Here is a 16,411-nt window from a genome sequence, read left to right on the forward strand (position 1 = left end):
ACAGCAGATCAACACTTAGCTTAATCACGACTATACACTGATCTAATATTACAGGCCGGTCTTTAAATTTCTGGCCTTGTCACCACTTGAGGAAAAAATGAGTAATTTTCAAGTAAAATTAAGCAAAGGGGAGGACTCACTTCCAACCTGAAACGAAACACCGTGCAAAGATAACTAGAGGATGATGATAACTTCATGCATAATGTTCCTGAATATAACAGAGCCATCATCTCATTCTGCAAACAGCATCAGCGTTCATTCCCTAAACTGGATTGTTGTCCTCTTCACGGCGAATGAAGTGCTCCTCTCAGAGCACTATCCGGTGAGTATGTGTGTGTGGGAGGCAGGGTGGCTTCATCGCGGTCCAGACGCGCCCCAAGCAGCCCCGGCGGTGCTCTCTGCGCCGTCATTGTGTGGCCGTTAATCGTCGTTTTTGCCGTCGGCCGTCGCGGGATGTATGGTGGCGTCATTTCCCGGCTGGCCGTCGGCTCTGACGCGCCCGCCCCGTTTAATTTCCGCAGTCGTCGCCGCCGACGGCGGTCGACCGGTTAATCTGCCGCGGCCGAATCGGCCGGCTTTTTGTCCTGTCGCCCTCTCCAGGCCACTTCCAGGCAGCGAGCGACGAATAACAGGCTCGAACGGGTTCTCAACTCTGGAAGGGTATGTGAGGATCGTCCCTGGGGGAACTGTTGTCGGTTTGAAGTCCGCTGTCAACATGTTTGCAGTGCGTGGGGCGTCTAGGGTATCCACTTAGCAGGGAGACGCATTAAAATTGGAGGAGGCGCTGCCCCGCGGTGGGTCGTCACCGGCCCGGCTCCGGTGACACCGACACCTGATTGGTGGCTCGCGGTCGCCGTGGGCCGCGGCTGGTCGGTCGTGCAGGGTGAGTGACTCGTCTCAGACGACCCCCGCCCACCCTGCCGAGTCGCGCGGACAAGTTGGGCAGTGTCGGACGAGGCCCGTCAGTGAAGTCAGAGGACGGCTCACTGGTCGCCGGCGGGACCGATTTCGACGCGGTCAGCGCGGCAGCCGGCCAACTTTGATGCCAAGCGGCGGGGTGGGGCAGGGGTGGAGCGGCTTTCAGATTACATCAACACATCAGCATGGAGTTGGAGTTGACCAGATCGCTGAGAAACGACTGTGCGTCGAGCTGACTTCAAATAGGTGACGAACCACATCGGCCAATTCTTGTAAAGTTGTTCCTTTTCGTCTCTTGTCAAACCTACGAACGATTGGGCACTACATTACAGTTATTTGTTTTGTTATTCAACACTCCTTTAAAATGGACAGTGTCATATTTGTGTCATTTAGGGCAAACGCCCCCAGGCAGCGTCCGAAATCGACAATACGACAATAATGTAATTTACAGTTTTCGACAATAAAACGAAAACTAAATAAACAACTCTTATCAGGAAAAAAATATTAACCCTCGCCCTGGCAGGGGGGGGGGTCGATGCGACCCCCCTAAGGTTTTTCGAAGATAGCGTAAAAACGGCGGCGTGCAGCGCCGCCAAATTTGGTACAGCCTATGGGGCAACCTTTTTACATATGACCTGAAAATTTCAGGTCCGAGTGATCTAAGGTCAGGTCACCAGGTCAGAAAAACCGGTACAAGGTCATGGTCAAATTTCAATTTTCTTTTATCACCTGTCCAACTCACAGTTTTGGACTGATTTCCTTCAAACTTTCAGGATGTGCTAAGTTCACCGAGTTGTATAACATATAGTTCGGGTTTTTTGAGGTCACTGACCTGAGGTCAGTTGGAGGTCATTACGTCGTAATGTTAAGCCTATGGGAAAATACTAAATTCGGAAAATACTGGAGATATCCGCTTCATTCCAACACTTTTGTGCTTTGAAACCACAGTACTTAACAGCAGGTCACTTGGTGCTTCTTTGTTTGGTGTACTTATACATGGGTCAGGTCAAATGAGGTCAACTGAGGTCAAATAACGTTTTTGCCAATAACTTGGCACACAATGACGCTAGAGCTTAAAAAATGGTATCATTGTGTTCCTGGTGATCAGCCGAATCGAATGATATGCAATATGATGCAATTTTGTTAACTTGAACTTAATTTATAAATTTAAGTTTACTTAAAATTTAAGAAAAACTTTAAGTACACTTAAGCAAGCTAAAAAGTATATCATTCGACGCGCCTTGACGTGCTGAGTTTACTGGTGCTTTTCTTTTTGCTCTATCTTAATTAGATCAAAAGTTATAAGCGAAAAACTTTTGACCTGTTTTTAGCGAAAATTTTACATTTATACCCCCCAAACCCCCCTAAATATTGACCTATAGCAACCAAATTTGCACAGGGGCGAGAACTCCAAGGGGCCCACCTACCTACCAAATTTGGTGTTTCTAGGTGCCATAGGAGCCAATCGCGAGGGGGGGGGGGGGTCGCATCGACCCCCCCTGCCAGGCCGTGTTATGAAAAATGCCCTGCCAGGGCGAGGGTTAAACTACACAGCAGTGCGAAAGGAATAGAAATTCACTGAGTTTTTTTAATATGGAAAAACGTTTTAGGGTATGCTCTCCTACCGCAGCCTACCAGTAGCGCCTCTGAAGATGAATAAGTAATTAGCATATGTGTTCATTATCAAGTAAATTGCTGTTCAATTATTTATACACCGCACTTTTGTATGCATAGGTATTTCATTCGGTTCTTTGAAAATCCACTTTTTCTCCGGAAGGTCTTTCGCACCATTAAAATGGAATAGGTTGTAACGTCCACATTGTCCTCTGAAACAAACATTAGGAGGTATTTTAAGAAATGTAAAATGGTGATGCAACGATCTGGCGTCTGGTGACAGTGATGAAGATGATATCGACTCTTGTATGTATCTGGAAACAAGTTATTGACCGCGACATAAATATATATTGCAAGCACTTCGCGCATACATGCATAGATGGATTTATGTTTACACAGTAAAGTCAAGCACTTGCGCTTCAACAGATGACTGTGGAACATTTGGTACATAGGACATGAAAGGGCAAGGTGAAAGCATGAACGAACATCGCACACATTTCATCAATGACAATATTGTGCTGTAGCCTGCAGTCATGGCGCCTTGTTAAAGAGGGAAACAAGGAAGTTGGAAAATTCAGCACTAACGCGACCACTTCATGCTCAATTATTTTGATTCGATGAATCGTTAATTAGAACCTCAGATGATCACATTGTTGGTATTGTCGCAACTTATCTACGACGCCTACAATATACCCATTTCTTGATTAAATTCTTGAATAACTGTTCGCAAATATTTCTCACAGGCAGTCTCACTTTCAGTCAAGAGCCATATCAGTTAAAAAGCCAGGAAAAAATACGTAGTGACATCAACGGACCTTCAGAGCAAAGCACGAAATGGTAATGTATGAAAGCCAATGACGTTTAGCGTGACATATGAACTCATTTCATGCAGTGAGCTGTTTTCGATAAGAGCTGACGCATCAGCATATGTATACCGTTGAAACGATGCTTCCACATAATGGATTGCACATAATCCTAATCCATCCATCCTCAGGATACATTATACATTTCAATACATAATTTCATTATCACGTACTTAAAGGGACCCTCCCACCTTCAAAAAAGTTAATGAATTGGTATGAAAGTGATGTCGCTCGGTTCAAAAAGGGCGAAAACGAATACATATCTACCGAATTTCATCGAAAAACATTCACCGGTTTTCAAGATATTAGGCTTTTACTTTTGTTTAGTTTTTGGGATCTCCGCTGTTCCTAGCGACTTTATTTGAAAGTGCGTCACTTGTTGCGCGCAAAGCAGCATATACCACCGCGTGCTCCCAAACATTTTAGTTTTAGCGCTGACGTCACACATTCAGAGAGGGCATTCTAATACATTAGCCCCTCTGAATCCAAATGCTGCAACTTTGAAATTAGATATTTTCGATTTGAGGCATTTCTCGATCTTGTGAGTGCCCAAACCGGTAAGTGCAAGCCAGGGACCCCATTTTGGCTATCTCAACTCAAAATTAATGTTAAGATGGGATGGTCACTTGCAAGTGACTGATCTTCAACACAAAAGACATGCCATATATGATCATTATATGATTATATGAAAAACAAAACAGAAACAAAGATAACACTGACATACATGAACTCCCATGTTCTAATTCTAGGTACGGGACTTGGCAACATCTTTGTTTGTGACACGGTATAAACACTTCGTTACATGAGCTGACCTGTGCCTGCTGTGGGTGCCGATCTTCAGAACTTCGTCTCCGAGACACAACTGCATCGACAACGGCTTAGGTAAGCAAGTCCTTGCATACATACTTTGATAGTTCAGAAAAATGCGCTCACACTTAACACGCGATCCAGAGGAACAATCACACCTCCCCAAGCCTGATCTCCAAGCCATGCTTTTAGCGTCAACACAATATAACCTTTGAGCACTGAAACTTGACCAAGAAAACCACCCAATCACCTATTTATAGGTATAATGCAATGACAGAACACGGAAACATACAATTTTAATCATTATGATGGGGATTCCCATGCATTCTCTTCCGCAATATCATTCCCTGATATTCAAAAGGAAAACATGATCTCCGATACTAATGACAGACTGTTATGCACCTTCCTTGGCTTACCATGCATGCCCAAACGCGGAATTAGCATAATGTTGCGTTATGAAACTAGCCGCGGCAGATCAGCTATCGATCAGTACGCCCCATCCCTCTCTCCGATCTCCAACTCTCTCTCTCTGTCCCTCTCTCTCTCTCTCTCTCTCTTTCTCTCTCTCTCTCTCTTTCTCTCTCTCTCTTTCCCCCCTCTCTCTTTCTCTCTCTCTCTCTCTCTCTCTCTCTCTCTCTCTCTCTCTCTCTCTCTCTCTCTCTCTCTCTCTCTCTCTCTCTCTCTCTCTCTCTCTCTCTCTCTCTCTCTCCTTGATCACGAGCGCAGCAAAATGACTTGGTTTCTCACTCCAACCGCCAAAAAGAAGATGGAACACCCGGCACACACCGGTCTAGCGACCCCCGCCCAGTCCCCACCACCGACCGCTGCCACCGCTGGCGGCCGCCAATAACTCAGCCCGGCTGCATTGTCCGGGACACACTCTGTCCGTCCCCTCTGTCCGGACACGCTCCGTTCCACCCACTCTGCCCTGATCCACTCAACCATCACCTCTGTCCCGGTCCGCTCATGTCTCTCACTCGATTCTCTGCGGCCAATATCGCGCGGCGGGTCAAAGTTCAGAGAGTTCCATGCCATCCACCTTCTGTGTCGAACGACGGAGCCGGGTGACGTCCAACTCTCCACACCAGCGCGGCACCGCGACTGTCCAGGGACCCGGGTGCACCCTGTGATAAGCGCCCGAGAGGTCAGACCAGCATTTAGTGCCGCTGATTTGGAGACCCATAGTTCACAGCAAAGGACGATCGTCCGACAAGAGCCGACGCGCTGTAATGATATTCAGTGACTTATGGTGACCTCAAGTGACATTCGGTGACCTCGAGTGACCTTTGGTGACATTCGGTGACCTTCAGGGACCTTTGGTGACCTTTGATGACTCTGATGACCCTTCTCTGGTCACCTGCAGTGGCCTCTGGTGAGCTCCAATAACCTGTGGTGACTGTTCTGATGACCTCCGGCGACCTCTGGTGACGTGCGGCGGGTCCACCGCTATCACCGCTCCGCCGGTGCCGTGCAGCAGGTGAGCAGCAGCAGCAGCAGTAGGGTCCCGCTCACCGCCGCCACAGACCGCTCCGGCGCCGCCGTTCGGACGCCGCCGTTCTGCATGGCCGCCGACTGTTCACCTAGGGAAGGGAGGATCGGAGCATGAGGGAGGATGTTTTGATCGAGCTGAGTGTTGAGTTATTAGGCTACATACGCATCTATCATCGCTAGAATGCAATCAATCCCCACAAATGACCTTTGGACCTTTTAGAATACGATGCTTCTAAACCACATTGCAAACCTGTTTTTTACGAGGCCTTAACAATCAAACGTCTGAAACAGTTTATCTTTCATTTGGCTATCAAATGAAAATATTAGCAATATAAAAGTAAAAGACAATAATAAAGGCCAGGCAGGAAAGCATACAGAAAAATGCTGCATTTCAAGGTGCCGCTGGCGATGTTACGCTGAAAGGCAGAACATAAAGTTGACATCTGCTCTTTTAGTTCAGCCTTCACCAAATGAAAACTAACGCGGCGGCAACTAACTGCGATGACAAAAGCTTTCGCAAACTTTTCTGTGTATGAGCTCAAGTTGGGTTCAACTCAAAACAAGCTACCTTGAAAAGTAAACATCAGTGCTTTTATTCTCCCTTTTAGTCAACATTCAATGCACTTAACCGACATCGTAAGGTAAGCCAGAGCAAAGAAAAAGCGTGAATTATTTATCAGCAAAACAGCGCGTTGTTTCCCGTCTGAAAGCCTGCCTCTGGCGGCTCACCGTCGAGGATGTGCACGGTGACGGAGGCGGGTGCCGCGTTACTGGGCTGACACCAGTAGGTGCCCGAGTCGCCGCTCTGCGCGCGCTGGATGAGCAGGTGGGACGTGGTCCGGTGGCCCTTCTCCGTGATCACACTGATCCCGCCGCGGGTCGAGCTGAACGTTATCACCTGCGTGCAGAGCAGCTGAACGTTATCACCTGTGTGCAGACCAGCTGAACGTTATCACCTGTGCACAGACAGATTGAACGTTATCACCTGTGTGCAGACCAGCTGAACGTGATCACCTGTGTGCAGACCAGCTGAACGTTATCACCTGTGTGCAGACCAGCTGAACGTGATCACCTGTGTGCAGACCAGCTGAACGTTATCACCTGTGTGCAGACCAGCTGAGCGTTATCACTTGTGTGCAGACCAGCTGAACGTTATCACCTGTGCACAGACCAGCTGAACGTTATCACCTGTGTGCAGACCAGCTGAACGTTATCACCTGTGTGCAGACCAGCTGAACGTTATCACTTGTGTGCAGACCAGCTGAACGTTATCACCTGTGCACAGACCAGCTGAACGTTATCACCTGTGTGCAAACCGTAAAAATCTTTGTACCTACCTCTGCACATTGCACAAACGGCTAAACATTTTCACCTGCACAGTGCACAAACCACCAATCGTCCAGACCCCTAACGTCAATCAGTGAAGTACAGGGACTTTTACCCAATCAATGGCTATACCCAGTGCGATCCTCTGGGTCGCTTTCTCGGCTGATTCCCTCCAGCCAGCGCCTCTACCCATTGTCTGTCTGGCGGCAATTAATCTGTTTATTCTGGGCCGAATCTAATTACTTAGGCTGACTCTCGCTGTGCTTCTTCTTCTGCAAATAACTCTTTTCCTTTCATCTCCAGTAGCTCCTTTCCGCTCTTGGAAAGCATTATGGTGACCTGAGATGGCCTATTCGCCCTGATGCCCAGAAGCGTGCAAACTGCAAATGCTGCCCTAAAGAATATTGCGAAGTGAAGGAAATGCGTCCTGCCATTTCTTTTTACTTTCACAATTAAATCTCAGGGAGCATCCATGGGTACCTTACATTGCATAATTTCGTTTCAATTATCTCAGCATCCGCAACACGGAGTCGTCAAGTGCTTCTCCAAGTTCTCCAAGTCAAGTGAGATGAGAGAATCCTATGGTGACAACTGACTGAGACAAGTGAGCCAAAGTCTCTTGCGAGAGGATAACCAACAATATTTGATTTACCGGGTTCCAATGTGTTTCCCAGTACACGAGCGAGGGACATGTTGTTAAAGATTGTTATATAGTTGAAATTATCAGTCGTTATCCTGGATTAAAACGATGTTGGTTTCATAATAATGATCCGCTGAACTATACGTTCTATAGCCTTCTGAAGGTGACCTGCAATTTGCTTCGACATCTCCAAAAAACAATTTATTCGTACGATGAAGTCGCCACATTTCCATAATATCTTAATATGGCTGTAAAAGCAATTATACCTACCACTATTATAGCTATGTTATCACTTCCCTGACCAACTTATGACCTACTGACCTATATGACCTACTGATGTAGGTATATGACCTATACGACCAATTAACCCACGAGCCGCTGAGGGGCATAAAGTTGCCCCCCCCCCCCTTTACGTTTCGTAGAATATCACCGAAACCTGATGAGCTACGAACGTGAAACTTGGCAGAGCTTCAAATGAATACCTACATAGGCAATGTTTGGGGAAGGTTTGGTGGTTGTAACACTTAAATGACGTCACAGTGACGTCATAAAGTTTTGTCGTTTTCCGACATTGACCGTTCCTGATGTCACTGAGCATGAAACTCAACTGTAAATAAACTAGACAGCACCTCTTGTCATCCTGAAACATCTAAGTACACTTCCACCTAGTTCCTGACCAATAATCGCTCCTTTATATTCGGTCTCATATATCGGATATATCGTGAGGAAACTGAGAGACGCAAACCTATAATTTGACTTCTGACGTCACTGTGACGTCATTTGAAATGGGATCGACACCAAGTTATTTGGACACAACCTCGGCTAGGTATTCAGGAAGTTGTGTGCAATGTTTCGCTTCTCTATCTCTTCGCGTTGCGACGATATCATCGCAGAAATAGGGGGGCAACTATATGCCCCCCCCCCCCCCCCCCCAGCGGCCGGCGGGTGGCGCGGAGGCCTAGCGGCCGCCGACTTAATTATACCTACAACCAATCGTGTCACGAATCAGCGTTTCTCCTGTCACCACAACCTCTCTCTCTCTCTCTCTCTCTCTCTCTCTCTCTCTCTCTCTCTCTCTCTCTCTCTCTCTCTCTCTCTCTCTCTCTCTCTCTCTCTCTCTCTCTCTCTCTCTCTCCCTCTCTCTCCCTCTCTCCCTCTCTCTCTCTCTCTCTCTCTCTCTCTCTCTCTCTCTCTCTCTCTCACTCACCTTGTCCCCCAGCCTCCAGATCACAGCGTCTGGCGGCTCGGGGCTGTAGCTGACCGTGCAGGTCAAGTTCAGGTCACTGCCCCGCTGTATAAACAGACTGCCCGCGCCCAGGATACGCGTCTCCGGCACTGCAACAGGAGAACGGGGGGGGGGGGAGGGGGAAGGGGTGCCGTCACATCGGCGGTAGGTGGGTCCGTATCTGGATAGTATCTGTTTTCACGAGAGGTATCTGGCGAATGCACTTAATTTGACCAAATCTGCACCTAATCTCTTTTACAATAAATATCTTGACATCATGAATTTATCTTGTAGCCGCCGTTTTGCAGCTGATACAACATAGTTATATTGCTTCGTGATATACATGATGTAGTTATTATCGTATAACTTTTCATGGTTTAATTCAAATATCGCCTTTGAAGCTAATGCACCTGTACTAGTTAATTCATGTTGCTGGTTCATAGGTATAGCTCGGAATAAATTTTTGTAGCAACTACGGTATAGTCGGTAGCCCAGTGTTGCTGTATCCAAGCGTAAGTGTGCAAATCTGCTGTTTCAAAAATACTGGATGTCGGCGGCCGGGACATTTAAATGAAGCCATTCATCATGTCGCCCATGACATGCAGCTGTCAGCCCACAGTAGATCTACATCGTCATCACTCAAATCTTCTTTACGAGTCATTAATGGAATACATGGCGATACGTAATGGTACCGTCGTGCAGAGCCGAACAAAGGCTAATCACAAAAGCACATTACCTTGCATCGGCCTAGATGCTAAGAACAAAAAAGCAGTCCCTTCTAAACATTCATTAAATGAGTAAAGAACGAAATGGCTTTTACTAAATACATTCCAGTTTATTGACTATGCAGCTTTGCTATGTAAACTCCCGGTAAATATGTGTCAACATAAGGTCATGTTCGCCACCGATCCGACCCCATCTGTGGCTTAAACAAGACATCCCACTTCTGAGCCTGACATGAAGACATCAAATCTGTTATCATACGGAACATTTAGCCCAACGGCGACTATATTTGGCCATAGAGCTGGCTCTTAGGACATTGCCGGGATGGAGCGGTGAATATGTATATAGCTGTAGGTACTGCTAGTTTGAAAAGCCTTTTAGATGAATAAAAAATAACTACAGCGGGAACGGGAAGCGACAATCGTATCAGAGTCGCGAACCTGAAGTTGACTTTCACAAAGTAGAAATTGACATGTAGTTGAGCGAGTCTGCAGATCTGGGCAGCTGGCTGCCTGAATCGGCCGGCCTGCTGCTGCGGGCCGCCCGAGAGCACAATGGGATGGAGTCTCAGGTGGTACCGACACAAAGGAGGGATGAGCCGGTCTCAAACTCTGCACAGCGCCGGATGGAGAGCTCCTGAGCCCCTCCACCTGGCTCGGGCGGCCGGTGACGAGCACTTCCGTCTGCTCGCCGCCACAGTGCCGGCTGCAGACACGTCACTTCAATGGGTGACGGTGATGTTAGCTGACGGTGTACATACGGACCGGCGGCAGCGGCGGCGCATTACGGAGTCGTTAAAGAGACAGTAATCACGGCCGGCGTCGCTCTGTGTCCAGCCGTAACGATAACGGATGGCCGTGCGTCCAGTGGCGCAGCCAGGGGGGGGGTCAGAGGGTCAGCTGACCCCCCCCGAAATTTCTATCGGGGGCCCGCTCGAGAAAGAAAAAGAGAGAGAGAGAGAGAGAGAGAGAGAGAGAGAGGAGAGAGAGAGAGAGAGAGAGAGAGAGAGAGAGAGAGAGGAGAGAGAGAGAGAGAGAGAGAGAGAGAGAGAGAGAGAGAGAGAGGAGAGAGGTCGTAATCTAATTGGACGAGCCCGCTTCGAGAAATGCCTACTGGGACACCACGGGTGGGGGGTCGGCCCGGGGCTCCAGGTGGATGGGGCCCGGGCCCCCGGGAGAACGGGCCCGGGCCCCCGATGGATGGGGTCCGGGCCCCCGGTGGATGGGTCCGGGTCCCCGGGAGAACGGGCCCCGAGCCCCGGGTGGACGGGCTTGAACCCCCGGGAGAACGGGCCCGGGCCCCCGGATGGATGGGGCCCGGGGCCCTTGGTGGATGGGCCCGGGCCCCCGGGAGAACGGGCCGGGCCCCCAGGAGAACGCACCCTGGCCCCCTGGGTGGATGGGGCCCGGGACCCCGGGAGAACGGGCCCGGGCCCCAGGAGAACGGGCCCGGGCCCCCTGGGTGGATGGGGCCCGGGCCCCGGGAGAACGGGCCCCGAGCCCTGGGTGGACGGGGCCCGGATCCCCGGGTGGATGGGGCCCGGGCCTTTGGGAGAACGGGCCCTGGCCCCCTGGGTGGATAGGGTCCGGGCCCCTGGGTGGACGGGGCACGGACCCCCGGGTGGATGGGCCCGGGCCCCGGGTGGATGGGGCTCGGCCCCCCTGGTGGACGGGCCCCGGAGCCCCGGGTGGATGGGACCCGGAGCCCAGGTGGACGTGGCCCGGGCCCCCGTGTGGATAGGGCTCGGGCCCCCGTGTGGATAGGGCCCGGGCCCTCGGGTGAATGGAGCCCACTAGGGTGACCCGCTTGCTCCGCAACGCGAATAAGGGGTATTTTCGATCGGTGGGCGTTTGGTTGGTCTTGTGTCCGTGGGTTATGTATCCATTTCGGTCGATTGCCTTTTGACGGCTAAGTATTTTGGTTTGGGAAAAAATATCCATCGCATCGAGGTACCTACAGTACAGTACAGTATATTTTGGTAACCAAGGACAAGAAACATCGGAGAAAATGATAGGTAGACTTGTAAACGATTCAAAAAATTTCAATCAATTCAATCACGACTCACTTGATGAAATGACCGATTCAATCATAACTCAATCAAACAGTCTGATTTTCCAAGCGATTCAATCACGACTCATGGACCTTGTGATTCAACTCAATCACGACTCATCCCATTATCAGTGATTCAGGGAAAAACTCAACTCATGATTTGACTCAACGCGATTCAATCAAGATGTTATATAAAATATATACATATGTGATATCAATTTAAGACATTTTTGGAAACTGATACCAAACAGATATCAACCAAATACACTAGGAAAATACCAAAAAACATAGAAAAGTACTAAATCTATGCTTGCTCACAAATGTCCTGATGAAACAGGGTATTGAAAATATAAAGATTAGCATGGTATCTAAAACATGTGTGTTGAGCACTGAACTCTATACCTAATGAGCATGAGGTGTTGAGCAATGTGCGCCTGCTTACTGCTACTGTTAACTTGATTACTATTACATTCATTTTTTCATCTTCATGCATTGACATTTATGTATAATTTTGTGTTTACAGTTTGATTAAAAACTTAAAACAACATTTTTATGTTTTTTTTCAATACTGATAGCTATGCGCATTTATAATACTGACAAAATACCTAAAAATTTTGCAGTGCATTGTGTGTGACTATGATGCAAATGCCACATATATTTCCACATAATATAGTACTAAATATGGTCACAACTTTAATTTCCAACGCATGGTGATTGAATCATTTTGTTAATTGAATCAACTTGAATCGATGAGTTGCCGATTCAATCACTTGCAGTTGCCATGTGTGACCGATTCAATCAGGATTCATATGGTGACAAGAGGTGATTCAACCGACTCAATCACAGTGAGTCGGCATTTTCAAGCGATTCATGAGAATCGATTCAATCAGAGTTGAATCGCTTACAAGTCTGAGGTGCTCGTGTCTAGTGATAACTGATAGCCATGCGTTCTACTATAGAACATGCTAAGTATATTTTATAGCATAGGTTGACGTAGGCTACCTATTGAAAAATGGAGGCCATCGATGAATTACTATGTATGTAGAGGTTTGAAACGTTTATATTTTTAAGAATATTGTTGCTCTTCATGCAAAAGCGATGAATGGATCTTGGACCAAATTGAATGCTCTTTTCAACTATGCCATTTTCAATTGTTAAACGTACCAGTTTATGCAGCAAAACCCGTGTAATTAAGTAGATAAATCATGAACAAATGCCATTTTCTTCAGCGATTTGTTCCACCTTGTTTTTGATCAATTAGCTTTTCATAATTTTTCCATGAGAGGCGGTACCTTTCTCTTGACCTGCCCTTCAGGTGACATTGACATCCACCCTTATGCATGGGAGCAACATCAAATCACATGTTTGAACGCTTGAAACCACGAAAGGACTGCAAACGCGCCGCTAATGCGAGCCGGCATACGCCGAACCGCGATTCTGGCCAAACATGGTCTCGGAAAGTCGGCCAGGTTTGGCCTACTTTCCGACCTTTAGGTCGGAATTTGACCTTGAATTGACCTTGAGGTCATTTGGGCCAGGGTCATGAAATTTCTAGGGTAGGTGTAAAATTGATCAACGCGATGGTACTGAAAGTTACGTCACGATCAGCCGCTTTTACGCGAGTTATTTGCGAGAAAAAAAACTTTATGGGGGATTGCATCAGGCATCAGCCCCTTCCCCCTGTGCCGCGAGGATTAAAAATTCTTGTGAGCGAATTCACGTAATGAAGAAGAGTAAAAGCACAATTTACTACAGCAGCCAATAGATGACTTAGAACAGGCACATGGGACTAGTTAAATATTGTCCGACGGAAGCAGGCAACAGTTTCGATTGCATATATGCTATGCATATTGCGGAAGAGGCACATTTCGGCCTCGAAAGATACGAATTTTTACGTCATAGAACATATTTTTGTCGTGGTCAATTTGCGCAAAAATTGAACACCGGGTGATTACCGAGCTATTGTTCTATCCAAATGTTCTGATTCAAACTCGCTCAGGGCTATCGTGCAGGTAAAGGGGGCCCGCTCAGCAGAATGTGTATGAAATATGGAGAGATTCTGAAAAATGGGTGGGGGGCCCGCACACTAGGGGGCCCGCTTTGGAGGCGATGACCCCCCCGAAATGAAATCCTGGCTGCGCCACTGCGTGCGTCGCTCCGTCGTTACTCACTGGGTGCATTACGGGGCCGACATTCCAAAGTGACACTAATGGCCGCCCGCAGTGGTAATCCTGCAGCGCGGCCAAATTATACCTACATCGAAACGGCATAGGCCCGACGATGACAACATCATGCCGGCATTGTCACAACGCTGCGCGGCAGTGATGGATGGTCTATGTCAGGCTGAAGTGTAATTTCATTCCATTTGTCTCAGGTAACTGATGGATATTGCCAGGCAGTGTGCAGCATCAACAGGCGGTGCATAGCCATTCAGAAGGCACCAATGCCCCATAAGGGCCATGTTCTCATCGTGTGCTCCTGATCAACAGGAGTTACTATATACCAACGCTATTGTTTAGCTTCTATGCCTGTATGGGCCTGCCACTTCATTCCCTAGGGTGCAAAGCGGCGCACAAACTTGATGTTTCATCACATAATGCTTAACACATCTAGACTTAGTAAATAAGTAGTTATAATTTGTTTCCCAGATATAACAGCCTTATAACAACATTTCCTGCTTAACATCTAAATATGAAGTACTATTTATCAGCAATTTTCACGACGGCATAGGTATTGGGCAGCAGTTTGATTGAATTTGAAAACAAAGAATCAAAGCAATGGACATTTCATTCCGAAGGTGGAAACCCTACACACTATAATCAAATCTATTATGAGAAATTTTATAGTAAACACTACTAAAATTTCTCGGTAGAAAGCGGATCAAATAACTAGGTGCCCAAGGTTCCATGTTGCAATGGGCTATTGCTAACCCGGTAGTATAGCTACTGTTGACTATGGTAATGCTAAAGTCATTTATGTGATCAGCCAAAACAAAACAATTTACTTGACTGTGATTAGGCATCATAGCTATTAAAATCATTCAAACATATACACATAAATGCATGCAAACATACATTAACACATATAGGTATGTACGCATGTGATCGTTAAAACATCTTGAAACGCCGTCACAATTTAATTTGATCACGAGCGCCCGGAGTCACATATTGGCCCGTTGTAATCTGTTTACAGCGCGCGGATCGGCCGCCTGCTCCGCCTGCAGGGTCGGCCGGCAGGTATCGACTGCACGTGGGGCCAATCTCATTAATTCGGCACCTGATGGCCCGGCCGATCAGCACACGTGAAGCAACACACCAAGTTTGGTGACATCCTGGGCGTTATGATGCACTAATGCTAAGGGATAATTGAAGTTGGGTATACGAGGGCCGTTCCCCTTGGCTGAGCACTTGTTGCAGGGGGCTGGTTAGTGACGTTCTCACCTGTCGCGGCTCTCACCGAACACAGGGCCACTCACCGATGACGGTGAAGTTGACGGTGGTGGTGAGCAGCGGTTTGGTGCTGATCTGACAGTCGTACAGGCCCGAGTCGTTGTGGCGCGCGCCGCGGATGGCCAGCGTCCATATAGCGCTGCCGGGCTCGTGCTCGGCGCCGAACCGCAGGTCGGTGGTGTAGGTGTACCGGCCGATGGTGAGGATGTGCAGGTCCGCCTGCCGGATCCACGACACCTGTCCGATACGGGATGCACAGGTCAACTGCGGGCTGGGTCACACGGGTCACACAGGTCACACAGGTCGCATGGGTCACACAGGTCACACAGGTCACACAGGCCATACGAGTCTCACAGGTCACACGGGTCAACTGTGGCTGGGTCACACGGGTCACACAGGTCAGCTGCTGCCGGGTCACAACGGGTCAACTACAGAAGACAGCTGGGTCACAGTGGTCATCCACAGGGCGGCCAGCCGCGTCATAAGTGGGATGCTCTACTGCACCGTCAACCAACGGGTCACACACAACCTTAGGTCCTTCGTGAGCCGGTGGCCGGTGCAGACGTATTTGTGATTCATAACACGTTATACATGAACCTGAATTTTGTCTGTTATACGCAATGGCCGTTTTCACGACGGGCTATCCGGCGAGTGCACCTAATTTGACCAAATCTGCACCTTATCTCTTTAACAGCAAATATCTGTTTTTTTAATGAATTTATTTTAGTGTTTTCATCGATGATACTCTCTGATAATATGACAAAGCAGGCATATAAGCAATTAGTGCAGCCCTAGCTGATAGCTAGTAAGAGACAAACTGAACCTGATTTGCCCAAATCTGCACCAAATCTGCACCAAATGTGCACCAGCTGTGTACCAGATGGCCGTCGTGAAAACGGCTAATGTCAACCTCAAGGGCCTACCCATAAGGTGGTGTAGTTATTCTGTCTTAACTATTTTCGAGAGCGAGACCGTGTAACCACCTAGAAAACGTATTTGATCATCGGCCATGATTGTAGAGCTTGAGAAGAGCAATGGCCATGTTTACCACCAGGTAGACATAAATAACAACGATAATATTTACGTGCTCTTAATCAATGAGGATGACATCCGGTGACGTAGAAAAAGAACGCCATTCTATTAATTATTAACATCTAAAAGGCAAACCTGTTAATGCCAAGATAAAATTTAAATTAAAGTGTAATAGAGGCATCCACTTAAACATAGCGTTTAAATGGAATAGCCCCGTCGACGATGAAATAAGGAAACTAAGCTAATCTATATGTAGTACTTTTACTTTATCCAA

The 16,411-nt window shown here is 47.8% G+C and overlaps 1 protein-coding gene across 3 annotated transcripts in view; it reads right to left on the minus strand.

Annotated features, from left to right (window-relative positions):
• Positions 1-2,857: 2,857 nt before the first annotated feature.
• Positions 2,858-16,411, minus strand: part of LOC122381454 (netrin receptor DCC-like) — a 90,130-nt gene continuing 76,576 nt past the window's right edge. For all 3 annotated transcript variants that reach the window (XM_043365620.1, XM_043365621.1, XM_043365622.1), the window contains exons 4-7: positions 15,132-15,342; positions 8,867-8,994; positions 6,423-6,591; positions 2,858-5,782 (exon numbers count right to left, since the gene is read on the minus strand). In XM_043365620.1, the coding sequence (XP_043221555.1) occupies positions 5,652-5,782; positions 6,423-6,591; positions 8,867-8,994; positions 15,132-15,342 (639 nt within the window). In that variant the 3' untranslated portion in view covers positions 2,858-5,651. The remainder of the gene's footprint in view (positions 5,783-6,422; positions 6,592-8,866; positions 8,995-15,131; positions 15,343-16,411) is intronic.

This window comes from Amphibalanus amphitrite, unplaced genomic scaffold, assembly GCF_019059575.1.
Source record: "Amphibalanus amphitrite isolate SeventyFive unplaced genomic scaffold, NRLGWU_Aamphi_draft 000120F_arrow, whole genome shotgun sequence".
Classification (NCBI taxonomy): domain Eukaryota; kingdom Metazoa; phylum Arthropoda; class Thecostraca; order Balanomorpha; family Balanidae; genus Amphibalanus; species Amphibalanus amphitrite.